Source organism: Dermochelys coriacea, chromosome 12, assembly GCF_009764565.3.
Source record: "Dermochelys coriacea isolate rDerCor1 chromosome 12, rDerCor1.pri.v4, whole genome shotgun sequence".
NCBI classification, from domain to species: domain Eukaryota; kingdom Metazoa; phylum Chordata; order Testudines; family Dermochelyidae; genus Dermochelys; species Dermochelys coriacea.
This window is the reverse complement of record NC_050079.1, coordinates 40,660,476-40,688,185: the sequence shown is the minus strand read 5'-3', so window position 1 is coordinate 40,688,185 and position 27,710 is coordinate 40,660,476. Positions and strand designations below refer to the sequence as shown.

Sequence of the window (27,710 nt, the reverse complement as noted above, 5' to 3'; positions counted from 1 at the left end):
AGGCTGAACTTTGCTGACTTCGCCTCCCGGCCATGGAATCTTGTTCTGCCTTGATCCGCGAGAGGAAAGAGCCTCTGCTGCCAGATACCTTATTCCTGTGCAGATGCTTATGGACTGTGACCAAATCACACTTCACCTTTTCCTTGATAGCTAAACGGATGGGAGTCTCTCCTCTAGCTTCTCACAGGAAGGTGCGTCTCCTTTGTGGAGCTCTTTGCTGAGCACTAATTTGTCCACATCCTTTTAAAAGTGTGGACTTGGTGTTTCAATAAAGAGCTCAGCCGTTCCGTATACAGTATTACTATTTACTATAACCTATAGTCCATGTCCAGAGATAAAGCGTATCACCAGAGACCGCCATCACCCTTTTAGCCACCACATCACACTGGGAGTTCAGTTGTTTTCCTCCATGATTGCTAAATCTTTGTCAGTCACTGCTTCCCCCAGTACAGTTCTGAATCCTATAAATGTGACCTGCATGCTTTCTTCCTAGGTATATACCCCAGCATTTAGCTGTATTAAATCCATGGTGTTTTATTATACCCATCTTACCAAGCCCCCCAGATTGCCATGTGTCCTCATCATTATGTACCTCCCCGCCAATCTTTGTAGAGTCTGCAAACTTTATCAACAATTTTATATTTTCTCCCAAGTCACTGATAAAATTATAGAATAGCATTAGACTGAGTACCAGTCTCAAGGGCTGCCCACTAGAAACACACCAGCTAATTCCTTATTAATAGCGCATTTTGAGATCTATCAGCTATCCAGTTTTTAATCCATTTAACAGATACCATAATCATAATGAATGAGCCAACTTGTAGCTGGAAGGGCTACTGGGCTCCACTTAAATGTTGATACATCAGCTTGCAATTTGTATTGTGGAGTATGCCATCTGGGAACTTGACCTGTAAGGTAACAATGTTTTGTGGGTGGGAATTTCCCAGGGTTTTTGTAAAAGAGTATCATCACCAAGTGGAGCATCTGCAGAGTCATCAATGAGGCTACAAATGGAAAGGGCCGTCAATCATCATACTTCAGGGGAGGAGCTGATCACCACGGGATCAGGCAGAAATACTCATGCTGCAGGAAAGCGTTGCGTAACTTGGTGCACCAAGGGGGGCACAGAGGACTCCCAAGTAGGGAATACCTCTGCTCTGCTCTGCTCAGGCAGCTGTCAATAAAATGTACCAACACGGCGGGAAATGTAACATTGCCTTTATTGGCTCATTCCTCCCATACAGCAAGAACACGAGATTCGTCATGCAGACGCTAAATGACTGACAAGCACACAGTACACAGAGAAATGTGCACAGCTGGAACCAATGCCTCCACTGGCAACGTGAATGAGCCCAGCTAGCACCATGCACTTGACAGGGAAGTGAAATGGAGGAGAGTGGCAACACTAAGCGGTCGGGGATCCCTTTCACTGGCAGCTTTGGCCTAGCCATCCCTATGTCACTGCTTCGCTGCACAGGCTGGAGGAAATGCCAGCAACGCGTCCATCACTTGGGTCTGACCGAGCTCCCTGTTTGTTGGCTCCCCCCATGCCATGAGATCCCTCTGCTGTTGGAGGTGGGAGTGGCTCCTAGCTGATCAGACCCTGCCAATCAAGATGGGGGTTAATATATTTTCCTGGTTATTTTTGTTGTTCATTAAAATACTCTGATATGACATGCTGGGAAATGCCCAGCAACCAGCTGCTCCTGGGGCTCAGCACAGTGCAGGGGGGGCAGGACATGGGCCCCATTCTGTACAGTCTCAGGTGAGAGAGGCAGCCAGAGACAGCAGCAGAACTGCCTTCAGCTCCCATGCGCCATATTATGGGGGCATCTCATGCCACCTTGGGAGTTCTCACCTGGCCTCAGCCCAATGCACTGGGGCCTCCGGCACGTCTGCTGTGCTGGGCACATGCCATCCAGTTAAGAGGCCACTCCAGACCCATTGCATGGTCAGGTTGCTTCCCATGCTTCTTTGCCCGGGCAGCAGGGGTTACCCCTGGGGGATGCTGACATGATCCACAGTCAGGGAGGCTGCTGGTCCAGGGCTGGGGATCTGGGCAGAAGATGGGAGATCATGCAGCGTGGGAGTGAACAAGAAGCTCTCGCAGACAGAGGGGACTCTACATTGTGTGCATAGGTGTGTATTCCCTGCAGCAGATCTGACTGGCTGCTCTTACCCCGGAGGCGGGCAAAGGGGAGAAACAGTCAATCGGGGGAGTCTCCCAGCTCACTTAGAAATTTTATTTCGAGAACTGAGCCAGCGCTTTAGGCTCAGGGTGCTAGGTGCTGGGGATGCCTGACCACTAACATCTGGCCTGAGACCCAGCAAAGTCATTGCACAAATGGGTCACTCACCCAAGAGCTGTCAGCCACTAGAACCCGTGAGCCGGGCTGAATGGCTCCCTATCCCATTCCTAGTACTCCTGGGACCACCAAACCAGTGCCCTAGAGGCAGCGGGCTCTGCTCTGCATCACCATCCCCCTGGTCCAGCCAGCCCCTCACTTGCTCTCTGCTGGCTAAGCAACCCTCTCTCCCCTTGCCTGCCTGATTCCATCACACTGTAAACACCCACCTCTCTGCATCCAAGGCCGTGCCAGGCCCTTTGCCAGGTCACTACATCACGCCCAGTTCTCAAACTGAGCAGGGACCTATCCCAAGAGAGAAACCAGCAAAGCATGCCCCTCCCCACTCACTTCCCTCGTGCCTTTGCACGGCTGGCTCCCAGGCCAGCACTCCCGGGCTCAGCTCGCTGTCTGGGTCCTTCAGACAGCATGAGGAAGGCAGTACAAGGCTTTACCCAGCTGGGGGATGCAGGGGGTGCAGGGTGACGTGTGTGCGGTGGGGGAGGCTGCCTGGGGCTCAGCGCTCGCTGCTGCGGGGGAGCCTGTACGATTCAGACAGTGACACACTCTTGCTCTCCCTTTCCTTTTATTTCTTTGTCCATCGTGGAATGGGCTGAGGGATGAAGGCTGGCAGGTGGCACTGGAGCGGGGCGGTCCCTCACTGGGGCGAGTTGAGGGTGGAGTTGGGCGAATCGGCGTTGGGACATGGGGGCGGTAGGGCTTTGTAGCTGTAATACTCCACCACCTGCTTTGGCACCTCAGCCAGCACGCACTTCGCCAGGGCCATGGGCGAGGCCTGCAAGACAAAGGGCAGCCGTTGGTTCCAAGCCTCTCCCAGCTGCTCTCCAGCCACTCGCTCCTCAGCACAGAGCTGGAGGGTAGCGAACAGCCTTCCCTCCCCGCACTGCCCTGTTGTCTTTTGGAGCATAACTGCTATTAGCCCATGCACCTGCACCCAAGAGAAGGGGGCATACAAGGAAGGCCAACTGGCTCAAGCATTTGTATGGGACTTGGGACTACATCAATGGGCTCTGTCATTTCCCAGTGCTTCCCACAACAGTATCTGAAGGGTTAATCTTGCCCAGTGGCTCTAGGTATTGCTGTGGCTAAAGGAAAAGACAATAAGTCTCCAGGAGCTTCAGTTACTGACAGTCAGGATCAATTAGCCCTTGAAGTGCCCAAGCAGCTCAGATCTCAAGAGGGGCCAGAAATACAAAATATAGATTTCTCCCTCCCCCCGCCCAAATCCATTGCAGGAGATGCAGCTGTGCTGACCCTGAAAACCCCAGAGAAGCCATTCCCTCCATCTGCAGCTTCGCCCGCACACCCAGCGTCAGCTCAGCTTGATCCAGAGAGATTCCAGCATGGAGCCAGAGAAATCGATACACTGCATGTCTGCCCTTTGGGGAGCCCAGCTGCTTAGATGTTTGTCTAGCATGGCTGGAGATCCTGGCCCGGCAGCTCCTGGGGAAGAGCATTGACACGGGCAAAGAGATGTAGGCCAGGGCTCCCTGATGGGGCATCTTGCTCACTGCCACCTTCCATATGCAGGAAAACCCGCGTCCCAGACATAGAACTGACCCAGACACACACCCCTCTGTTACACATAGCACCCATGTCCCCGACACAGAACCCTACTGAGACACCCTCCCCCCGAGTGCTACACAAAGCACTCGCGTCCCAGATGCAGAACCCCACCCAGACTCACACCCCCAGTGCTACACACAGCACCCATGTCCCCAATACAGAACCTGACCCAGACATCTCACAGTGCTACACTCAGCAGCCGCATCCCCAACACAGAACCCCACCGAGAGACACACACCCCCGTGCTACACACAGCACCCATGTCCCAGACACAGCACCCCACCCAGACACACACACACACAGTGTTACACATAACATCCACGACCCAGACACAGAACCCCACCGAGACACACACACCCCTGGTGCTACACACAGCACCCACGTCCCAGACACTGAACCTAACCCAGACACCCCACTGTGCTACACACAGCACCCTTGTCCCGACACAGAGCCCCACCCAGACACACATACCCCCATGCTACACACAGCACCCGCGTCCCAGACACAGAACCCCACCCAGTCACACCCCCCGCCCCTTTGGACTGTTTAAATGCAGGGTAGACATTTGGGCTCAGACTGGAACCCAAGCTCTAGGACCTTGGCAGGTAGGAGGGTCCCAGAGCAGAACGTCTTCCCTGCAATTAAAGAGCCCCTTAGTGGGAGCCTGAGTCAGCTGCCACGGGTCAGCTGCAGGTGTCTCAGTGTGGTGTAGACACACCCTATGTGGGTGAAACCAGACAATTGCTACGCTCTCAAATGAATGCACACAGGACAACGATAAAAGCCAAAACACCCCATCGCCTGTGGGTGAACCCGTCGCACAAAGTGATCACGCTGTATGTGACCTCTCCGTCGTCAGCCCCAACGGAAACTGGTCCTGCTTTGAGCAGGGGGTGGGACTCGATGACCTCCTGAGGTCCCTTCCAACCCTGATCCTCTAGGATTGTAGGATTCTAAACCCGCACAGCACTTTCAACAGACGAGACTGGGCGCCTACGTGCAGAACTCTGCTGGACACCAAAACCCTGGGCTTCATAAAGACACGGGCTTATTACAACAAACTGCAGCCACTAATCCCGCTTTCTGTCCTGTGACTGCAGGGATGCCCCTCAGCCCCTTCCCCTTGAATGGGCCCTTAGTATATGTGCTAACTGCTTATTCTAAACTATCGGCGGTTTGATCTTGTATTTAGTCGTGACAGACCAGGTCTACACTACAGACCTATATCGGTAGCACCGGGTCACTTGGGGGTGTGAAAAATCCCGCAATGCAGACAGCGCTATGTGGATGGGGGAGCTTCTGCCACCAACACAGCTACTGCTTCTGGGGGTGGATTAAGTACACCAACCGGAGATGCTCTGCCATCGGTGTAAGAGCATCTTCACCAAAGCGCTGCACTGGTGCAGTTGTGTCGCTGAACGGGAGGACAAGTGGGTGCTCCGAGTACCTTTCTCTGAGCTGACAAGGAGCTCCGTTGAAATCGGAAGGTCTCTCTCACCAACAGAAGCTGGTCCAGTGAAAGCTGTCCCCTTACCCACCTTGTCTCACCATTTGTTTCAGCATGGAGACCAGAGAACAAAACGGGTATCTGGAGACCCTTGGCTTACAGAACCACAGGAAGGTACCGGTGGGGTAAAGGCCAGGGACGCCCCCTCCTGCCCCCTGTGATCCGCAGGAGTAGGAGAGTTTCCTTCGAAGCACCAAGCAAGGACATGGTTTTACTGAACTGGGAGAGAGGGCGGCCAGACTGTGAAGGGCCCATGGAGACCAAAGGGGGTGTGAGGAGAAGAGGCCTTTTCTTACCCCGTCGTGAGCTGCCTTCACCAATAGAACACACCCTGAATCCTGCCCCTGTAGCCCTTGAGAGGGTCAGTAGAGCAGGATGGCACCAGGCCACCCTCCCCTAGGAGCCCCAGGGTGTCAGGGAAGGTGGGAGAGACCTGAGTCTCTCTGGTTTTGAGGAGGATACTGCTAGCCCCCTTCCTAGCCCTGAGAAGTGCATCTCTCCAGGTATCCCACAGCCCGCATCACTGCCGTGTTTGAGCTCTGCCCTTGACTTACCCTCCCGGCACCCTGGGAGGTATGGCAGTGCCACCAGCTCTGGGGATGGGGAAACTGAGGCACAGAGCCACAAAGGGACTCGCCCATAGCCAGAGATGGAGTCTGTGGCAGGGCCAGGATGTGACCCCAAGTCACCTGAGTCCCAGCTCTATGCCCTTCCCACTAATGCCACAGTGATGGGCACACCACAGACACATGCAGTGGTCACAGCCATGTGGTCATTACGGCAGGGGCCTCGGGGGCTGACTCACGTTCTTGAAATCTCTGAAGGGGACGAACTGCACGATGTCCCGGAGGACGGGCTCCCCTTTCGGGGAGCGCAGGACCCCGTCGTCGCCATCCAGGATCTGCATATCGGTGAAGTCCGCGTTGCCCACTCCTACGATGATGATGGACATGGGGAGGTAGGAGGCCCGCACGATGGCCTCCCGCGTGTCTGCCATGTCGGTCACCACCCCATCCGTCAGGATCAGCAGGATGTAGTATTGCTGCGGGGCAAAGGCGGGAGGGTGGCTATGGGGGACTGGGCAGAGCTGGGCTAGTCCCCGAGCCGTCCCACTCGGGATAACCCCGTCCCAGCGCAGACAGTGACTGATTCCTTGCTCCTCTTCTAGCCCTGTCTTACAGCTGCTGAGCCCCGACTCCCCCCAGCTCCCCCAGCCGCAGAGCGGGGTCAGCACTCAGGCTGAAGATGATGCATTAGCTGCCGTCGTTAATTGATAGGCTCAGCTCCACGTCCGCAGGTGTAAATAATTGACAGGGTTTTAATGAAAGGCCCCCACCCGCCCTGCCCAGTGTGCGCATGCACAGTCCATGGCAGATGCCCTGAGACGCCACCTCTGCCCAAGTGCCAGTGACTAGGGTGTTGCATGGAGACTGGGACAACTGGCCCCGAGCACTGCATCTCTGGAGCCAGGAATTGGCTCCATGTATCTCTGTCACTCTCCCAGCCCCCCCAGCCGCAGAGCTCTGTCCCCCAAAGAGCTCTGTGCAACCTGTGGCCTTTCCTTACTCAGCCAGCCTGGCCCAGTAACTCCACACAGACTTGCCAGAAACAACAGGGGACCCTGAGGGTTTGGCTATTGATTCACAGCTGATCAAATGCTGCTGGAGGACAGGGGGACACAGAGCAGAGGGGAGAGGAGGCCTGTTCTGAGGAGCCACTGGAACTCGGGATCTTCTAATAACTTGGCTTCTGTCACGTGCTCCAGGTCCAGCAGGGCCAAGCGTGCCGGCTGGGCTGTGAAATGGGCCACGAACGTCCGTTCAGGCAGACGCCCTGCGTGTGAGGGCCGGGCGCTTGCTCCCACGTTAACCATTCCCGGCACGTGCGGCTGAGGTAGGAGCTGGCATTCCTTTGATGGCCAGAGGCTAGCCCTGATGCTCAGCCAGCAGCCACAGGGCTGACGGTAACAGTGCCAAGCCATGCTGGGCAGGACTGGCCTCTCCCTACTAGGTCTGAGTCCTGAGTGATGGGCCTTCCCCACAGCCTGGAATGTCTCACCCTGAGGAAGCTTTCCCTGGCTCTCAGCTGAAGGTTCATGTTGTTTCACCCCATCTCTGCTCGGTGCACCCCCTCTTCCCCTGACACTAACTCCTGCTCCTGCCTGGCACTTGCACTGCAGCAGGCTCTCCGAGGGGCAGATTCAGCATCCTCCACAGTGGAAGAGGAACGCGTGAACTGAGCCTCCCAGCGCCCCGGGAGCTGGGAGCGATACAACCCCAGGGGGCAGATGAAGAACATTTGCAAAAGTGCCCTGCTGTCCTAGGAACCAACATCCCATTTTCCAACCTGGCTCAGGGGTGCACACATCGGAACCGCTCTGAGTGACTGGGCCGTAGTCGCTTTGACAATGTTACCCTAAGGGACTTGCCCCAGGCCACGGTAGCAGCCTCTCGCCTCTGGAGACACGGGACTCAAACCCTGGAGAGATCACATGTGAAAGGAGTTAGGAGGGTCTCAGCCAGGTCGCTCACGTTGCAAACACCACCACGTTACGGGCACAGCTGGCACTCCATGTCAAGCCCAGGACTGTGCCCTCTCGGAGCCACGTGGCAGAGACTTGCACAGCACAGCTGGACGGTCTACATCCAGGCAGATTCAGCTCAGCCTGGACCCCTCAACCAGAAAAGCAAGTGCCGGAGATCCCAGGCCCCTTGGCAGGTAGGAACGGGGCAGGTACTCACAGAGGCCTCCTTGGTTCTCTCCTCCACTGCCGCCACTCTGGCCACCTTGGAGATGATGGGGGACACGTTGGTGGGGCCGTAGAGCTGGATTTTCGGCAGGCAGTTCTGGTAGGATTCCACCACGCCCTGAATTCCTAGTGGGGGACATCAGGTCAGGTGAGGAGCCGCCCGGCCCAGCAATTCCATGGCGCTGAGATGCACCTGGCCCAGGGCTGCTAAACTCGCCCTGCCCATCCCCAGTGAGGACACTAACGAGGCAGGTCCAGGCCCCACTGCCCGGCTCCACCCATGCGCTCGGCAGACAGGATTCAGCCATTTCTCATGGGGGTGCTGACAGCTGTCAGCAAGCGGGGCCTGGGCAGCCTTGGGAGGAGGCCCTGGCTGGGAACACGGTTCGTTTTCAGTGCAGGGGCCATGACTTGCCGGGCAGGAGGGGAAGCGTCCGTGCTCAGCAGGGAGAGGGGGGTGGGAGCAGGGCCGTCGAGGGCAGCAGCACCCCTGCCCGCAGTCCCCTCCACACACACTCCTGGCAGCAAGGGCCAGATGGGGCGAGGCCTGGCTGCCCCCTCGGGGCCTTGGCATGGTGCACAGCGAGCGGGCTCTCACTCCGCTGCCAGCCTCTTACCTTCACACTCGTCATCGTCCGGATTGAAGTTGATGGCGAAATCATGGGAAACCTACCAGAGAGCAGAGAATGAACATGGGGGGCTCCCAGTCCCCCATGTCCCCAGCCCCTTTGTGTGCAGTGAGGACACGTCTCTAGCTCTGCCTCTCTATCCCCTGGCCTCCCCTGGCTGGACTGTGGCTAAAGGGCAAACAACGCATGGGCTGCCCCGCCTCCTCGTGTGAAGCCCTTGCACCGCTCGGCCTCAGCCCTCCCCGGCACGTGCTCTGGAGACCACATTTAGTCCTGTCATTTCTCCGTGGGGTCTCTGTCTGCTCTGCTCTGTAGAAACGGCAGGTGCCGTCGACATGACGTGTCTCATGTCAGGGCCGCGCGCTGCTCCCCGTGACGGAGCTCGCTCTGCTCCGCATCGCGGCAGCGCCAGCGAGAGGGAGGCCTGCCCAAGTGACTCCATCAGCCAAACTCTCCCCGCCCTGAACGGGGGGAATCAAGGCAGGCAAGCTGGAAGCAACTGAGGCAAGCGGGAGGCGCCCAGCCCGGGTCTGCCAACCTCACAGCCCCGGACAGGAGTCTCCCCTGCTCCTGCTCCTCAGTCCCATCACCTCCCCCACCCCTGCTGCTCAGCCCCCCCATAGCCTCTTCTGCATCTCAGTCCCTGTAGCCTCCTCTGCCCTACACTCCTCAGCCCCAGATCCTCCCCGGCCCCCTGCTCCTCAGCCCTTGAGCCATCCCATCCCCATCATGCTGCTCCTCAACTCCCTCCCCGAGTCCTGTTTCTTACCCTGCAGGGGTCTTACCTCATACTTGGGTGGGATCCTTGCGCCAAACCCTAAGGCAGAGAATTTCTTATCGCTGGAAGGAAGCAGATGTCAGACGCTCCAGCCTGCTCCGGTGCCCCAGCACCCAACCACCGCCACCCCCACCCCAGAAAGGGACCTCCAGGGAGCGAGGGGCCCAGGCAGGGCACAATGAACCCTGACGCAGAGCCTCCAGCCGGCAATGCCAGCCCCTCCCCACTCAGTGTCTGCGACAGACCCCTCTGCCCCAGGAGCCCCCGAAACAGACCAGGACCACGGCAAACTGCAGGGACTCCTCCCCTGGCCCACCTGGCATGGGGGTGCCCAGGGAGCACTCACTGTATTGCTTGCCCTCCCCCGCACTGGGAGGGGTCCATCCTGGTGAGCTCCCCGCAGTGGAAGGGCTTGGCAGCTGGAGGAGTGGGCCAAACTGGGACACTTCTCACTAGGGGCAGCAGGGGGGTAGGTAGCTTGGGGGTGTCTGGGTCCTTGTCGTTTCTATGTGGCAGAGCCTGAAAAAACCCAGAGAGGAGGAGCTGGCCCAGATGCAGTTGGGCTGCTGGGGGGTGGGGATGGCTCCCAGCAGGCCAGTGGGCTGGGGCGGCTCCTGCGGGCAAGCAGCAGCTGAGAGACCAGGGCCCAATGGGCTGGACCCTAGGCAGCCAGCTCTGAGCTCCAGCATTCCCCAGTGGGGATGGACAGGCTGGCGGGGATGGGCAGGGTTCGGGTTAGCCAGATGGGCCAGGCACAAACAGAGCCCAGGGCTGTCTCACCTGTCGTAGTCCTGGCAAATCTCTCCCACTGCCACCAGCGCCTTCAGGTACTCGTTGGGCTGGTAGGGGTTGATGTAGTGCAGAGAGCAGCTGTTCCGGGGGTCTCCGTTCGACGCTGTGAAGTCAATAGCCACCTGGGATCGGAAGGCAGGCGGTCAGCGGAGCCAGCTGCAGGCGTGGCTGGGTATCCGAGAGTGGCAATGCCACACCCTGCTCTGAATAGACCCGTGAGGCCGCCAGGCAAGGGCCTACGCAGGGGCTGTCTGCTATTAACTCCCACCCCAGTGGGGCTGCCCCTTCCAGCCCACCTGGCTGCTCCCCCAGGGATCTTTGGCCACTGTCTTGCTCCCTGTGAAGGCAATCAGCATCCCGGACACTGTCAGCCTTGGTCCAGTCTCCAGAAAGAGGCGGGTGAGGAGAATGGGAACCAGCTGTGCCCCTTTGCTCTCGGGAGCGCTGAAGTGCCTGCAATGCCTTGGCTGGCACGCTTTTTAGTATGCCTCATCAGCCACTGCGAGCAGACTCAGCTGGCTGGAGGGCTTGGGCATTAGCCATCAGCAATACATTCCGCGATGTAGTCCTGCCCCTCCTGCTCAGGATCTCAGAGCGCTTTGCCTACAGCCCGGGTTCATTGCTATCGCCCAGGTACAGACAGGGGAACTGGCCACCCAGGAGAGACGGGAGTGGCCCAGGCTCACCCAGAGAGGCAGTGGCACGGACGGCAGAAGGGCTCCCGGCACATCAGGGCCAGTCCAGGCACATGTCACAAGTACCCAGAATTCTGCAGGAAAGCTCTCTAACATTCCCAGGGAGCCCCAGGCAGGCGCAGAACCAAGAAGCCCAGAGAGTTGATGGAAGCCCCCGCTATCCACCAAGGGGCACACAGCCAAGCCCACTCACCAGCCCTGGACTCACGCAGCAGGTAGGGGGGAGTATCCAGCAGTAAAAGGCTTTTTAAACCCACCTTTCCTAACATCCCCCCTCTCTGTGACATCCTCCTGGTACCTCCTCGCTCAGGGATGTTAGCCAGGGTGCACTGTGGCTTGCAAAAAGAGGGGTTTGTGATACCACATGCGAGGTCGGCACCGGTGACAGGGCAAGTGTCAAGAACAGTGGGGAGGAATTTTCTGAAAGTTCCTGAAAACTTATCTCATTGCTGCTCGGAAGGGACAGGCGGCAAGCAAGGCTGGGCTAAGCCAGCCAGCGTTTCTGTTCTGCCGTTCCCCTTCAAGCCATGTCACAGAGTGATGGGACATGATGTTTCACAACATGACAGGCCTTGCTCTTGGGACCAACCACTGTTCTCAGCTTGTATCATGCTGCGGAGCAGAGCCAAGCAGTCTGCTTCCCGCATGTTGTGGGTCTGACTCACTCTAGGGAGAAGATGCTTTTGCAAAATGCAATCTGGAGGCTGGCTGTTTTTTCACTTTTAATGAGGAATCTGTGCTAAGTACCAGCAAAGGTCTAACAGCAGGGAATGCAAAACACTAAGGAGCAGAGGGCAGGAGCCTGGCTCATGCCCAGCACCAGAGTGTTACAGTGACTCACGTGCAAAGCCAAGAAAGAAGGGTGTTTTTAGGGACCGATATGCATTCGCATGTGCAAAAAAACATGCACACCCATGTGCTTAATTTATGTGTGCCGTTGTACGTACAACTCAGCTAGCTGCATGTGCAGTGGGTGGTTTAAATGCACAACTACCCAGCTGTGTGTCCGTGTGCAGTTATTGCACATCCCAAGCCCCTACAATCTGCAGGGAAAGAAGCTCACTAGTTAGTGCTTTAATTAACAGGACGGGAGTATGAAAAAGGCAACTGCACCATGACTGGCTCTGAGGTGTCAGTAGCCCTTGAGAAGCCACTTAGAACCTTCCTGGACTCAGAGAGTTAAACATTGTGTCTGCGACCCTCCTTTCTCTAGCAAACTGAACCTTGGGAGGGAACGAAACCTGCCACAGGGTCCAAGCAGGGGCTCCAGACAGCTGCTGGCTGCACTAGGTACGTCCCGTTCGAACTCACCTTCTGCGTGGCTGAATGTGGCGACGACGCCCTGAAGGTCGGGATCTCAGTGCAGATGTTAATGGATGACTATAGCCAAGCAGGAGCGGTACCGACTGCTGAGACAGCAGTCAAACAGCATGGGGCAGGCTCACTGGTACCTTCTGGCTGTGTTGCCCCAGTCCAGCCAGTGAAGCAGATGTAAAATCAGGGTTTATGGCTGCTGTGCACTGCAGCCAGTGTGCACCTGGCCCTGTGCTTTTCTTGTTAATCATGTAACGCTGCACTGTCCCTCCCAGGCAGCACACAGCAAGACAGAGAGACGGGAGCCGTGCTACGGAGCCACGCGTCTGCAGAGCTGAGAGCTCGAGGTACCACATATTTCTCTCTGGACATGAAGCTACGAGCACTTCCAAATGCCCCTGCTGGGGGCCCTTTAACAGCAGGGCACAGCTGAGGAGCGGCTCGTCAATCCACTTTGCCGTTCTTGTTCCTTACGGGTGGAACGACCCTGTGCTGTTACAGGGTACGGGATGGGTAGGCCAGGAAGCCTAATGATCCTGCTGCTGGCAGAGGAGAGCTCGCGCTCTACGCCCACGGAGCCTTGGCCCCTCTGTGTGATGTGGAGATCTTCCCCCCGGGAACCAGACAACGGCCCACCAAATGCGTGTCTCATAGGCCACCAAGCAGCCTCCAGAACTAGTGCCCCATGGAATGCCCCAGGTCTGATCTCCAGCCTCCTGACCCATCCGCTCCCCAGGAAGGGCCTGAGGAGCATCAATGCCTGTGCAAGGTTCTAACGCTTCTGTCCGGGGACTGAGGACGAGGTTTCTCCGGGCTCACTGCTCACCCCACCATCCCTGCCATGGAGGCCTTGCCAGCGGGGTGACAGGGAGCATTACTTACCGTGAAGTGGATCTGGCATCCGCCCATGATGTAATCCAGGAAGGAGTACACCCTGTGGAGCTTCCAAACAAAGGCCATGTTAGCCAGCCCCTGACAGCACAGACCAGAGCTCTTCTGGCCGGCTGGCTGGCCTCTCCCAGGCAGCGATCCAGGCACAAGCAGCCCGGAAGGACAGACCCGAGGGGAGCATTCTGCTCTGCTAACAGCTCAATTGCCTGCCAGACAGCATGGGGACGCAGCAGCCCCAGCCGGGCGCTGGGAGCCAAGGAGGCTGCAGCACGGGAAGGGATGTGGATACAGCGGGACTTGTCTGTCAGTGTCACCGAGCTGGGACAGAGCTCTCCTCGTCACTGCTCCTTTACCAAACAGCCCCAGAGGAGGAGTATGTCCTGCAGGCTTGTCCGACCAACCCCTTCACCGGAGTACAAAGGCACTCTCGCCTCCTGCTAGCCCCTCTGGCATCAAGGTGCCAAGACAGCTGAGGGGCACTGAGTCACCGCTGGGCACTGGGCAGCTTCCCCTGGGGTCATCCCGGAGCGCTGCAATACAGGGCAAAGCGCTGGTATGAGAGCTTCACAAAACGCCCAGGGCAGGCCCAACCTGGCTCCCGTCTCACCTTCAGATCCAGTAAGATCACCACACCTGAGTTCTTGTAATTTCGCTTCTTGATTTTGTACTTGGGGTTCATGCAGTCCCACTGGACCTTGGAGCACAAGAGAGAGAGCAGCGGAGATCTGTGATCTGCGGACGAGCAGCCCAGGAGCTCAGCCTTCCATCAGCTTCCCAGACCCGCCCAGCACTGCAACAACACGCACCTTTGCCCCCGCGCATCCCGCAGTCCCGCACCCTGCCGGGCCTGGCCTAGAGCCTCTTGCAGCACTGCATGCACACGTGAGCCACTTGCCCAGACTGTGCACCGGGCAAACAGCGAACCCCAGAGCTGGTCAAACAGGGGGAAGTCTGTGTCTCAAAACAGCCCAAAACTAAAAACGGCACATTTGGGGGGCTGGTTTGATAGTTTGAGGATTTTGCCTTTTCTCATTTTAAATGTCAAGAAAGGGGGAGAAAAGAGGAAAAAACAAACACCACAAAACAAAAACAACCAATTTTTGTTTAAGTTTTCCCAGATTCCTCCTCCCCCCCAAAAAAATCTGAAAAATTTGAAACCACCATTTTGGTGACAATTGTTGAAAGTCGGCCATGTTTCACGGGAAAAGCTTTGCCCCCAACATGTGGCCAGCTCGGGCGAATACCTGGCACACACAAGCAAAGGGCTTTGACACGGAAGGGCTGAGTCACCTGATGTGCACCGTCACCAGCAGCCGACCCACCTGGAGACCCAGACCCCCCACAAACCTTGTTCTCCCCACTTGCTTTCTGCATTTCCTCAAACATGGTGTAAAACTCTCCGATGAAGTCGTGTTTCCCCCGAGAGTCGTAGTCCCAGACGACACACTGCAAGGAGAGGAGCACAGCTCAGCCAGAGGGCCCCACCTCATTCACTCCCTCTCGAGGGAGGGGCCTTTCCCAGCCCCCAGCATTCCCCCCCTTCCTCCCCCAGACCCTCGCCGGGTTATGCTGCCTGCACCCAGCCCTGACTGACCACCTGTGCGTGCAGCAGGGTGTCCTCCTTCCAGCCCTGGGCTATACGAGACACTTCAGAGGAAGGGCCCAATGCATCTGGACAGCTATGTAAGCATACGAGGGGGGCACTTGCCCTTCTTGGGGGCCGGTTCAGGCTCTGAAGCAGGAGGACTGAAGGCCCTGGTCATGTGTCTGTGTGTTAGTGTCACTGCAGAGGCTACACTCACAAACACACTGGTGTCCTGTGGCACTGGCTGAGCCTATGTTTGATCCATCATGCCTGGGTTGCCTTTGACCCTGGGGGCAGGTTGCACTGTGACAGGGCCGGTCCCCCTTGCAGGAGACTCAGAGAGGTGGCCCCTTTCAGCTCCCCCAAAGACAGAGGCTACTCAGGGCTTCCCCCGGTCCCTTCCTCACCCTCAGCTTCCTCTTCTCCTCGCAGCTGCACAGCGAGTTCAGTGAGACCTTGAATGGCTCCCACACGGGGCTCAGGTTGTTCTTGACCACCTGTAAACACAAGAGGGGCAGCGTGAGCGTGCACCGCCACGCCTGGGGTGCAAATTGCCTGCGTACGGCCTGGGCAGGGCACCCCTGAGCGATGAGCTGGGTGCTCACTCGGCTTCTGTCTGCCAGAGAGGCCCAACGGGCTTTGCAAACAGCCCTGAGTGGCCCTTGCCCCCTCCCAACCCCTGTGGAGGTGGGGCACTGAGGCACCGAGAGGGGAGGGCCCTGCCAGGCTCACGCAGGATCACCGGCAGAGCCAGGGCTTGTCTCCAGGCAGTCCCACACCCAGCCCTGTGCTCCAGCCGCCAGACCCCGATCGGGCAGGGGGAGGCGCTAGGTAGCCGTGCCCTAGAGGAGAGACTCCCTGGACCGGCCTCCAAGCTGCTACTGCCCCTCTCGCCTCTGTCTCTCCCCGTCCCTGCAGGATCCCACCGCCCCGGAGCCAGGAGGGGAACGGCAGGGCCCAGGCGGCAGGAGGGCAGATAGCACCTGACAGCGTAATAGCTCTGCTAGGTGCCTAATCCTCCTAGGCCCCCATCAGGCAGGGCGTGAGCAGCGCTGCTGGCACAGGGAGCAGCGGGGCGCCCGTCACTCAACCCCTCTTCCCTTCCCAGGCAGACCCATTACGGCTCCGGGGCACAGGAGCCTGGGAGCAGAGGAGCGGGCGTGGGAGGGTCCTCTGACAGCACGGAGCCGCAGGGAGCTTTCCGGGCAGGCGCTCGCCCCCTCCATGCCCGCCAGCCCCTCCTCCGCCCCCATGAACCCTCCCGTGCCCGCCAGCCCCTCCTCCGCCCCATCACCCCTCCCGTGCCCGCCAGCACCACCTCCGCCCCCATCACCCCTCCCGTGCCCGCCAGCCCCTCCTCCGCCCCCCATGAACCCTCCCGTGCCCGCCAGCCCCTCCTCCGCCCCATCACCCCTCCCGTGCCCGCCAGCCCCTCCTCCGCCCCCCATGAACCCTCCCGTGCCCGCCAGCCCCTCCTCCGCCCCATCACCCCTCCCGTGCCCGCCAGCCCCTCCTCCGCCCCATCACCCCTCCCGTACCCGCCAGCCCCTCCTCCGCCCCATCACCCCTCCCGTGCCCGCCAGCCCCTCCTCCGCCCCCCATGAACCCTCCCGTGCCCGCCAGCCCCTCCTCCTCCCCCATCATATCCCGTGTCTGCCAGCCCCTCCTCCGCCCCATCACCCCTCCCGTGCCCGCCACCCCTCCTCCGCCCCCATTAACCCTCCCGTGCCCGCCAGCCCCTCCTCCTCCCCCATCATATCCTGTACCCGCCAGCTCCTCCTCCACCCCATCACCCCTCCCGTGCCCGCCAGCCCCTCCTCCGCCCCCCATGAACCCTCCCGTGCCCGCCAGCCCCTCCTCCGCCCCATCATTTCTCCCGTACCCGCCAGCCCCTCCTCCGCCCCATCACCCCTCCCGTGCCCGCCAGCCCCTCCTCCGCCCCCCATCACCCCTCCCGTGCCCGCCAGCCCCTCCTCCGCCCCATCACCCCTCCCGTGCCCGCCAGCCCTCCTCCGCCCCCCATGAACCCTCCCGTGCCCGCCAGCCCCTCCTCCGCCCCCCCCCATTAACCCTCCCGTGCCCGCCAGCCCCTCCTCCTCCCCCATCATATCCCGTACCCGCCAGCCCCTCCTCCGCCCCCACCCCTCCCGTGCCCACCAGCCCCTCCTCCGCCCCATCACCCCTCCCGTGCCCGCCAGCCCCCTCCTCCGCCCCCCATGAACCCTCCCGTGCCCGCCAGCCCCTCCTCCTCCCCATCACCCCTCCCGTGCCCGCCAGCCCCTCCTCCGCCCCCCATGAACCCTCCCGTGCCCGCCAGCCCCTCCTCCTCCCCCATCATATCCCGTACCCGCCAGCCCCTCCTCCGCCCCCCATCACCCCTCCCATGCCCGCCAGCCCCTCCTCCGCCCCCCATGAACCCTCCCGTGCCCGCCAGCCCCTCCTCCTCCCCCATCATATCCCGTACCCGCCAGCCCCTCCTCCGCCCCATCACCCCTCCCGTGCCCGCCAGCCCCTCCTCCGCCCCATCATCCCGTGCCCGCCAGCCCCTCCTCCGCCCCCATTAACCCTCCCGTGCCCGCCAGCCCCTCCTCCTCCCCCATCATATCCCGTACCCGCCAGCCCCCCTCCGCCCCATCCCCTCCCGTGCCCGCCAGCCCCTCCTCCGCCCCCCATTAACCCTCCCGTGCCCGCCAGCCCCTCCTCCGCCCCATCACCCCTCCCAGGCCCGCCAGCCCCTCCTCCGCCCCCCATCACCACTCCCAGGCCCGCCAGCCCCTCCTCCGCCCCCATCACCCCTCCCGTGCCCGCCAGCCCCTCCTCCGCCCCCCATTAACCCTCCCGTGCCCGCCAGCCCCTCCTCCGCCCCATCACCCCTCCCGTGCCCGCCAGCCCCTCCTCCGCCCATTCACCCCTCCCGTGCCCGCCAGCCCCTCCTCCGCCCCCCACCCTCCCGTGCCCGCCAGCCCCTCCTCCGCCCCATCACCCCTCCCGTGCCTGCCAGCCCCTCCTCCTCCCCCATCATATCCCGTGCCCGCTAGCCCCTCCTCCGCCCCATCACCCCTCCCCCGCCCGCCAGCCCCTCCTCCGCCCCCCATGAACCCTCCCGTGCCCGCCAGCCCCCTCCTCCGCCCCATCACCCCTCCCATGCCCGCCAGCCCCTCCTCCGCCCCCATTAACCCTCCCGTGCCCGCCAGCCCATCCTCCTCCCCCATCATATCCCGTACCCGCCAGCCCCTCCTCCGCCCCATCACCCCTCCCGTGCCCGCCAGCCCCTCCTCCGCCCCCCATTAACCCTCCCTTGCCCGCCAGCCCCTCCTCCGCCCCCATCACCCCTCCCGTGCCCGCCAGCCCCTCCTCCGCCCCCCATCACCCCTCCCGTGCCCGCCAGCCCCTCCTCCGCCCCATCACCCCTCCCGTGCCCGCCAGCCCCTCCTCCCCCCCATCATATCCCGTACCCCCCAGCCCCTCCTCCGCCCCCATTACCCTCCCGTGCCCGCCAGCCCCTCCTCCGCCCCCATCATATCCCGTGCCCGCCAGCCCCTCCTCCGCCCCCCATGAACCCTCCCGTGCCCGCCAGCCCCTCCTCCGCCCCATCACCCCTCCCGTGCCCGCCAGCCCCTCCTGCGCCCCCCATTAACCCTCCCCCTCCCCCCACCCGTACCCGCCAGCCCCTCCTCGCCCCATCACCCCTCCCGTGCCCGCCAGCCCCTCCTCCCCCCATTAACCCTCCCGTGCCCACCAGCCCCTCCTCCGCCCCATCACCCCTCCCGTGCCCGCCAGCCCCTCCTCCGCCCCCATCATATCCCGTGCCCGCCAGCCCCTCCTCCGCCCCCATTAACCCTCCCGTGCCCGCCATCCCCTCCTCCGCCCCCCATGAACCCTCCCGTGCCCGCCAGCCCCTCCTCCGCCCCATCACCCCTCCCTGCCCGCCAGCCCCTCCTCCGCCCCCCATGAACCCTCCCGTGCCCGCCAGCCCCTCCTCCGCCCCATCACCCCTCCCGTGCCTGCCAGTCCCTCCTCCGCCCCATCACCCCTCCCGTGCCCGCCAGCCCCTCCTCCGCCCCCCATGAACCCTCCCGTGCCCGCCAGCCCCTCCTCCTCCCCCATCATATCCCGTACCCGCCAGCCCCTCCTCCGCCCCCACCCCTCCCGTGCCCGCCAGCCCCTCCTCCTCCCCCCATTAACCCTCCCGTGCCCGCCAGCCCCTCCTCCGCCCCCATCACCCCTCCCATGCCCGCCAGCCCCTCCTCCGCCCCCATTAACCCTCCCGTGCCCGCCAGCCCCTCCTCCTCCCCCATCATATCCCGTACCCGCCAACCCCTCCTCCGCCCCATCACCCCTCCCGTGCCCGCCAGCCCCTCCTCCTCCCCCCATTAACCCTCCCGTGCCCGCCAGGCCCTCCTGCGCCCCCCATTAACCCTCCCCCTCCCCCATCATATCCCGTACCCGCCAGCCCCTCCTCCGCCCCATCACCCCTCCCGTGCCCGCCAGCCCCTCCTCCGCCCCCCATTAACCCTCCCGTGCCCGCCAGCCCCTCCTCCGCCCCATCACCCCTCCCATGCCCGCCAGCCCCTCCTCCGCCCCCATCATATCCCGTGCCCGCCAGCCCCTCCTCCGCCCCCCATTAACCCTCCCGTGCCCGCCAGCCCCTCCTCCGCCCCATCATATCCCGTGCCCGCCAGCCCCTCCTCCGCCCCCCATGAACCCTCCCGTGCCCGCCAGCCCCTCCTCCGCCCCATCACCCCTCCCGTGCCCGCCAGCCCCTCCTCCGCCCCCCAATTAACCCTCCCGTGCCCGCCAGCCCCTCCTCCGCCCCATCACCCCCCCGTGCCCGCCAGCCCCTCCTCCGCCCCCCATGAACCCTCCCGTGCCCGCCAGCCCCTCCTCCGCCCCCCCATTAACCCTCCCGTGCCCGCCAGCCCCTCCTCCTCCCCCATCATATCCCGTGCCCGCCAGCCCCTCCTCCGCCCCATTACCCCTCCCGTGCCCGCCAGCCCCACCTCCGCCCCATCACCCCTCCCCTCCCGCCAGCCCCTCCTCCGCCCCCCATGAACCCTCCCGTGCCCGCCAGCCCCTCCTCCTCCCCCATCATATCCCGTGCCCGCCATCCCCTCCTCCGCCCCATAACCCTCCCGTTGCCCGCCAGCCCCCCTCCGCCCCCTCATATCCCGTGCCCGCCATCCCCTCCTCCGCCCCATGACCCTCCCGTGCCCGCCAGCCCCTCCTCCGCCCCCCATCACCTCCCGTGCCCGCCAGCCCCTCCTCCGCCCCATCACCCCTCCCTGCCCGCCAGCCCCTCCTCCGCCCCATCACCACTCCCAGGCCCGCCAGCCCCTCCTCCCCCCCCACCCCGTCCCCCCATTCCTCCCCCCCCCCACCCCCCGTGCCCGCCCCCCCCCCCACCCCCCCATTAACCCTCCCCGTGCCCGCCAGCCCCTCCTCCGCCCCCCATCACCCCTCCCGTGCCCGCCAGCCCCTCCTCCGCCCCATCACCCCTCCCGTGCCCGCCAGCCCCTCCTCCCCCCCCCATTAACCCTCCCGTGCCCGCCAGCCCCTCCTCCGCCCCATCACCCCTCCCGTGCCCGCCAGCCCCTCCTCCGCCCCATCACCCCTCCCGTGCCCGCCAGCCCCTCCTCCGCCCCCCATTAACCTCCCGTGCCCGCCAGCCCCTCCTCCGCCCCATCACCCCTCCCGTGCCTGCCAGTCCCTCCTCCGCCCCATCACCCCTCCCGTGCCCGCCAGCCCCTCCTCCGCCCCCATTAACCCTCCCGTGCCCGCAAGCCCGTCCTCCTCCTCCATCATATCCCGTACCCGCCAGCCCCTCCTCCGCCCCATCACCCCTCCCGTGCCCGCCAGCCCCTCCTCCGCCCCCATTAACCCTCCCGTGCCCGCCAGCCCCTCCTCCGCCCCATCACCCTCCCGTGCCCGCCAGCCCCTCCTCCGCCCCCATCATATCCCGTGCCCGCCAGCCCCTCCTCCGCCCCCCATTAACCCTCCCGTGCCCGCCAGCCCCTCCTCCGCCCCCATCATATCCCGTACCCGCCAGCCCCTCCTCCGCCCCATCACCCCTCCCGTGCCCGCCAGCCCCTCCTCCGCCCCCCATTAACCCTCCCGTGCCCGCCAGCCCCTCCTCCGCCCCATCACCCCTCCCGTGCCTGCCAGCACCTCCTCCGCCCCATCACCCCTCCCGTGCCCGCCAGGCCCTCCTGCGCCCCCCATTAACCCTCCCCCTCCCCCATCATATCCCGTACCCGCCAGCCCCTCCTCCGCCCCATCACCCCTCCCGTGCCCGCCAGCCCCTCCTCCGCCCCCATTAACCCTCCCGTGCCCGCCAGCCCCTCCTCCGCCCCATCACCCCTCCCGTGCCCGCCAGCCCCTCCTCCGCCCCCCATCACCCCTCCCGTGCCCGCCAGCCCCTCCTCCGCCCCCCATTAACCCTCCCGTGCCCGCCAGCCCCTCCTCCGCTCCATCACCCCTCCCGTGCCCGCCAGCCCCTCCTCCGCCCCCCTTTATCCCTCCCGTGCCCGCCAGCCCCTCCTCCGCCCCATCACCCCTCCCGTGCCCGCCAGCCCCTCCTCCGCACCCCATTAACCCTCCCGCGCCCGCCAGCCCCTCCTCCGCCCCATCACCCCTCCCGTGCCCGCCAGCCCCTCCTCCGCCCCATCACCCTCCCGTGCCAGCCAGCCCCTCCTCCGCCCCATCACCCCTCCCGTGCCCGCCAGCCCCACCTCCGCCCCATCAACCCTCCCGTGCCCGCCAGCCCCTCCTTCGCCCCCATCATATCCCGTGCCCGCCAGCCCCTCGTCCGCCCCTTCATCCCTCCCGTGCCCGCCAGTCCCTCCTCTGCCCCATCACCCCTCCCGTGCCCGCCAGCCCCTCCTCCGCCCCATCACCCCTCCCATGCCCGCCAGCCCCTCCTCCGCCCCATCACCCCTCCCGGGCCCGCCAGCCCCTCCTCCGCCCCATCATATCCCGTGCCCGCCAGCCCCTCCTCCGCCCCCCTTTATCCCTCCCGTGCCCGCCAGCCCCTCCTCCGCCCCCATCACCCTCCCGTGCCCGCCAGCCCCTCCTCCGCCCCATCACCCCTCCTGTGCCCGCCAGCCCCTCCTCCGCCCCATCACCCCTCCCGTGCCCGCCAGCCCCTTCTCCGCCCCATCACCCCTCCCGTGCCCGCCAGCCCCTCCTCCGCCCCCCATTAACCCTCCCGTGCCCGCCAGCCCCTCCTCCGCCCCCATTAACCCTCCCGTGCCCGCCAGCCCCTCCTCCGCCCCATCACCCCTCCCGTGCCCGCCAGCCCCTCCTCCGCCCCCATTAACCCTCCCGTGCCCGCCAGCCCCTCCTCCGCCCCATCACCCCTCCCATGCCCACCAGCCCCTCCTCCGCCCCATCACCCCTCCCGTGCCCGCCAGCCCCTCCTCCGCCCCCATAACCCTCCCGTGCCCGCCAGCCCCTCCTCCGCCCCCATCACCCCTCCCATGCCCGCCAGCCCCTCCTCTGCCCCCCATTAACCCTCCCGTGCCCGCCAGTCCCTCCTCCGCCCCCCCATTAATCCTCCCGTGCCCGCCAGCCCCTCCTCCGCCCCATCATCCCTCCCGTGCCCGCCAGCCCCTCCTCCGCCCCCCATCACGCCTCCTGTGCCCGCCAGCCCCTCGTCCGCCCCTTCACCCCTCCCGTACCCGCCAGTCCCTCCTCTGCCCCATCACCCCTCCCGTGCCCGCCAGCCCCACCTCCGCCCCATCAACTCTCCCGTGCCCGCCAGCCCCTCCTCCGCCCCATCACCCCTCCCATGCCCGCCAGTCCCTCCTCTGCCCCATCACCCCTCCCGTGCCCGCCAGCCCCTCCTCCGCCCCCCATCACCCCTCCCGTGCCCGCCAGCCCCTCCTCCGCCCCATCACCCCTCCCGTGCCCGCCAGTCCCTCCTCCGCCCCATCACCCCTCCCGTGCCCGCCAGTCCCTCCTCCGCCCCATCACCCCTCCCGTGCCCGCCAGCCCCTCCTCCGCCCCCCATTAACCCTCCCGTGCCCGCAAGCCCCTCCTCCGCCCCATCACACCTCCCGTGCCCGCCAGCCCTCCTCCGCCCCCCATCACCCCTCCCGTGCCCGCCAGCCCCTCCTCCGCCCCATCACCCCTCCCGTGCCCGCCAGCCCCTCCTCCGCCCCCCATTAACCCTCCCGTGCCCGCCAGCCCCTCCTCCGCCCCCATCACCCCTCCCGTGCCCGCCAGCCCCTCCTCCGCCCCCCATTAACCCTCCCGTGCCCGCCAGCCCCTCCTCCGCCCCATCATCCCTCCTGTGCCCGCCAGCCCCTCCTCCGCCCCCATCACCCCTCCCGTGCCCGCCAGCCCCTCCTCCGCCCCATCACCCCTCCCGTGCCCGCCAGCCCCTCCTCCGCCCCCCATTAACCTTCCCGTGCCCGCCATCCCCTCCTCCGCCCCATCACCCCTCCCGTACCCGCCAGCCCCTCCTCCGCTCCATCACCCCTCCCGTGCCCGCCAGCCCCTCCTCCGCCCCCCCATGACCCCTCCCGTGCCCGCCAGCCCCTCCTCCGCCCCCATCACCCCTCCCGTGCCCGCCAGCCCCTCCTCCGCCCCATCACCCCTCCCGTGCCCGCCAGCCCTTCCTCTGCCCCCCATCACCCCTCCCGTGCCCGCCAGCCCCTCCTCCGCCCCATCACCCCTCCTGTGCCCGCCAGCCCCTCCTCCGCCCCATCACCCCTCCCGTGCCCGCCAGCCCCTCCTCCGCCCCATCACCCCTCCCGTGCCCGTCAGCCCCACCTCCGCCCCCATCACCCCTCCCGTGCCCGCCAGCCCCACCTCCGCCCCCATCACCCCTCCCGTGCCCGCCAGCCCCTCCTCCGCCCCATCAGCCCTCCCGTGCCCGCCAGCCCCTCCTCCGCCCCATCAGCCCTCCCGTGCCCGCCAGCCCCTCCTCCACCATCATATCCCGTGCCCGCCAGTCCCTCCTCTGACCCATCACCCCTCCTGTCCCCGCCTGCCCTTCCTCTGCCCCCCATCACCCCTCCCGTGCCCGCCAGCCCCTCCTCCGCCCCATCACCCCTCCTGTGCCCGCCAGCCCCTCCTCCGCCCCATCACCTCTCCCATGCCCGCCAGCCCCTCCTCCGCCCCATCACCCCTCCTATGCCCGCCAGCCCCTCCTCCGCCCCCCATTAACCCTCCTGTGCCCGCCAGCCCCTCCTCCGCCCCATCACCCCTCCCGTGCCCGCCAGCCCCTTCTCCGCCCCATCACCCCTCCCGTGCCCGCCAGCCCCTCCTCCCCCATCATATCCCGTGCCCGCCAGCCCCTCCTCTGACCCATCACCCCTCCCGTCCCCGCCAGCCCTTCCTCTGCCCCCCATCACCCCTCCTGTGCCCGCCAGCCCTTCCTCCGCCCCATCACCCTTCCCGTGCTCGCCAGCCCCTCCTCCGCCCCATCACCCCTCCCGTGCCCGCCAGCCCCTCCTCCGCCCCATCACCCTTCCCGTGCCCGCCAGCCCCTCCTCCGCCCCATCACCCCTCCCGTGCCCGCCAGCCCCTCCTCCGCCCCATCACCCCTCCCGTGCCCGCCAGCCCCTCCTCCGCCCCATCACCCCTTCCGTGCCCGCCAGCCCCTCCTTCGCCCCCCATCACCCCTCCCATGCCCCCCAGTCCCTTCTTTGGCCCATCACCCCTCCCGTGCCCGCCAGCCCCTCCTCCGCCCCATCACCGTTCCCATGCCCGCCAGCCCCTCCTCCGCCCCCCATTAACCCTCCCGTGCCCGCCAGCCCCTCCTCCGCCCCATCACCCCTCCCGTGCTCGCCAGCCCCTCCTCCGCCCCATCACCCCTCCCGTGCCCGCCAGCCCCTCCTCCGCCCCCATCACCCGTCCCGTGCCCGCCAGCCCCTCCTCTGCCCCATCACCCCTCCCGTCCCCACCAGCCCCTCCTTCACCCACTCCCATCCCTTTGCCCCCACCCCACATTGCTGCCCACCCTTGTCTCTTCATTCCCTTCCCCCTGGGGTGGCAGCTGGTGGCTCCTTGGAGACTCTGCCCGCGGCGGGGACCCACCTCGGTGCGGTACACCAGCTGCTCGCTCCCGTCATCATTGATCCGGTAGATCTCCAGGAAAGGATCCGACTTGCTGAAGAGATCCTGCCGGGACGGGGGGCGGGGGGCGGAAGGGCACGGTGAGCTCCGCGGCTGGTGCTGCCCTTCTTCCCTGGGCAGGGCCAGCATGGGGGCAGCCCTGCCAGGTCAGAGCAGCCTCCGAGCCATCTCCCCCGATACCCCCAGACAGAACCTTCCCCAGGGGCACCTTCTCCCAGCCGGAAGGGACCAGGCTCTGGAGCAGCCCTACGCAGGATGGGGGCTCTGAGCACCCAGGGGCCACTGAACCATCCCTCCACGCTCAGGCCTGTTGCAGCAGGTGGCACTCCCTCGCCCCTGCCCGGCGAGGCCCTGCTCCCTGCCATGGCCACGCTGGGCTCCTTCCCCGCCCCTGCCTTGTGCCCACTCTGGCCCTCACTGCACCCCCTGTGCCCAGCCAGCCTCTCTCCTCCCTGCACCCCCTCGTGCTGTGCCCACAGCAGCCTGCCCCAGTGACTTCCAGCCCTTGGCTATCGCTGAACTGCCCACCAGCATCACTGCCAGCCCGGGCTTTCCCGAGGGGCTCTGGGGAGCGGGGCTGGGAGAGGGAGATCTTTCACCCCTGCGGGGGGCCTTTGGACAGCTGGGTGCAGCGAGCTGGCTGGGGCTCAATTGGGACAGTGGCACCAGCACAACCCCCCGCCTCAGAGGGCAGGCTCAGCGGAGGGACTGAGCACCATGCTGTCCCGTCGCTGGGCAGGGCTTGGCCTGCTGACCAGGCTGCTGAGGGACGAGCTGGCCTGGCTGCTCACATTGCGCGCTCAGTCGAGGGTAGCTCCAGCCTCCCCCAGCAGCACAAGAGCGTTGGAAAGGTGCTGGAGGGGCACCAGGGTCAGCAGCAGCCACGGCTCCCAGCTCTCAGCAAATAGCCACGCTGGCTCCTCCATGCAGCCGTTCCCAGGCTGCACCTGCCCGATCCGGGGGGCTGGAGGCACCAGGGTCTCAGCGAAGGTGGAGCGGAGTCTCTCAGACACCCCCCACGGCAGGCGAAGGTACCTTGTCATCCAGCTTCTTGGCCCGGAACGCCAGCTCCACGTAGCCGTTGTTGCCGGAAATCTCCTCTGACAGCACCTGAGGGGAGAGCGCCAAGGGGCCCTCAGAGACAAGCAGCCGGGCACAACCCCAGGGAGAAACCTGCCTGGTCCTGGCTAGAGCCACCACGCACAGAGCACACCTGGGAGGCACTGGCAGTGACGTGTGTGCCAGGCCAGGCGGCAGGGCACGGAGAGGCCCTTGTGCACATGCCACATGCCAGGCCGGGCAGCGGGGCACGGAGAGGCCCTTGTGCACGTGCCACGTGCCAGGCAGGGCATGGAGAGGGCCTTGTGCACATGCCACGTGCCAGGCCGGGCGGCAGGGCACGGAGAGGCAGCGGGGGCCAGGGGCCGCCATCCCAGCACGCTCTTTAGTGTGTTCTCCATCGCATTGAAAGAGCACAATTCCCGCGCTGCACGGAGCAGGTGGCTGGGCTGGGCTCTGGGGAATGAATGTGGATTCCCTGCTATGGGCAGGAGCCAGGGACCAGTGATGAGAACCTGGGTTCTGGGGACTGACCCCTGCCCTGAGCCATGTCTGCCAGTCTGGGGAGATGGCGGAGGCAGATCAGGGCTAGTCTGCGCGGGGTGGGATGGGCTGGGGGGCAGGAGGAGACAGGCAATGGGAGTTCGGCCCCTGCAGCAGCAGGATCTTCAGCACACACGTGGCTGGTTGTGAGCCAGGACAGAGCCCCGGAGGATGTGGCAGGACCCCTCTCTGGGGCAGGTGTGGGGTCAGCAGTGTTAGAAATACGAAGCGGAGCTCCGGGCTGGGGGAGCAGAGCACCGGGCAGCTCTCTAGAGACAGCTCCTGCCCACAGAGCACCAGGCTCCAGAGCCCGTCGGACGGGTACATGTGCCCGAGGGTTTCCTGACAGAGCCTTGTGGCACTGAGGCAGCCAGAGAAGGGCACCGTGCAGCTCTGGGGGCTGCCCCTTCCTGTCCTCTTCCAAAGGGAACGGCCCAGGCGGGCCCAGCCGAACGTCCCCCCTCCCTGCAGGCTGACGTGAGCAGCAGGACCGCTAGACAATGGAGAGCTGGAGTCAGCCTGGAGGCACAGGCTGGGCCAGCTGCACTCACCGTGATGGTGGACTTGCCGGCGTACTTCCCGTACTTGAGAAACAGCGGCTTGGTCACCCGCTTCTGGGCCACGATCTGGAAGGGAAGATGATAGAGTGAGTCGGGGGAGAGGGAGCTGTGGGCCCACCCGATGCCCTGGGATGGGGGCAGGGGAGCCATGGGCCCAGGTGACACCTCACGGGGAGACACAGCCATGCCCGTCTCTGCAGGGGAGATGGTGGCACGGGAGTCGTGCTGGAGCACGAGCGGCACCAGGAGACACGTTGCTGTGGGAGTCGTCTGGGGAGAGATGTTAGCATGTGAGTCACTCAGGCGACGTTGGCACGAGTCATCCCGGAGGACGTCAGCACGGGGGCCAGTGAACCCCTGCGGATGGAACCAGCGCTAAGCCCAGCCTGCACCGCGCACCGAGCTCCCCCAGCCTGGCGGGGCCCTGGCAAGGACTTGCCAGAGATTCATGGACAGTGCCTGGCCTTTACAGACAGTCAGCGCTCAGACGTGCCAAGCAGCGGGGCTTCCTGACAGAGCTGAAATCGCTCCCTTCTCCTGGAGCTGGGAGCCACCTCTGCTACGTCAAGTTCTCCCTGGCCCTGGCCATGTTAACC

The 27,710-nt window shown here is 64.3% G+C and overlaps 1 protein-coding gene across 1 annotated transcript in view; it reads right to left on the bottom strand.

Annotated features, from left to right (window-relative positions):
• Window positions 1-1,202: 1,202 nt before the first annotated feature.
• CPNE7 (copine 7) overlaps window positions 1,203-27,710 on the bottom strand; it is a 46,365-nt gene continuing 19,857 nt past the window's right edge. Inside the window, exons 4-16 of the mRNA XM_038368701.2 lie at window positions 27,106-27,180; window positions 25,988-26,062; window positions 24,914-24,997; window positions 15,280-15,369; window positions 14,635-14,733; window positions 13,895-13,981; window positions 13,279-13,338; window positions 10,376-10,509; window positions 9,603-9,657; window positions 8,806-8,857; window positions 8,181-8,314; window positions 6,245-6,481; window positions 1,203-3,141 (exon numbers count right to left, since the gene is read on the bottom strand). Of these exons, the coding sequence (XP_038224629.1) occupies window positions 3,004-3,141; window positions 6,245-6,481; window positions 8,181-8,314; window positions 8,806-8,857; window positions 9,603-9,657; window positions 10,376-10,509; window positions 13,279-13,338; window positions 13,895-13,981; window positions 14,635-14,733; window positions 15,280-15,369; window positions 24,914-24,997; window positions 25,988-26,062; window positions 27,106-27,180 (1,320 nt within the window). The 3' untranslated portion in view covers window positions 1,203-3,003. The remainder of the gene's footprint in view (window positions 3,142-6,244; window positions 6,482-8,180; window positions 8,315-8,805; window positions 8,858-9,602; window positions 9,658-10,375; window positions 10,510-13,278; window positions 13,339-13,894; window positions 13,982-14,634; window positions 14,734-15,279; window positions 15,370-24,913; window positions 24,998-25,987; window positions 26,063-27,105; window positions 27,181-27,710) is intronic.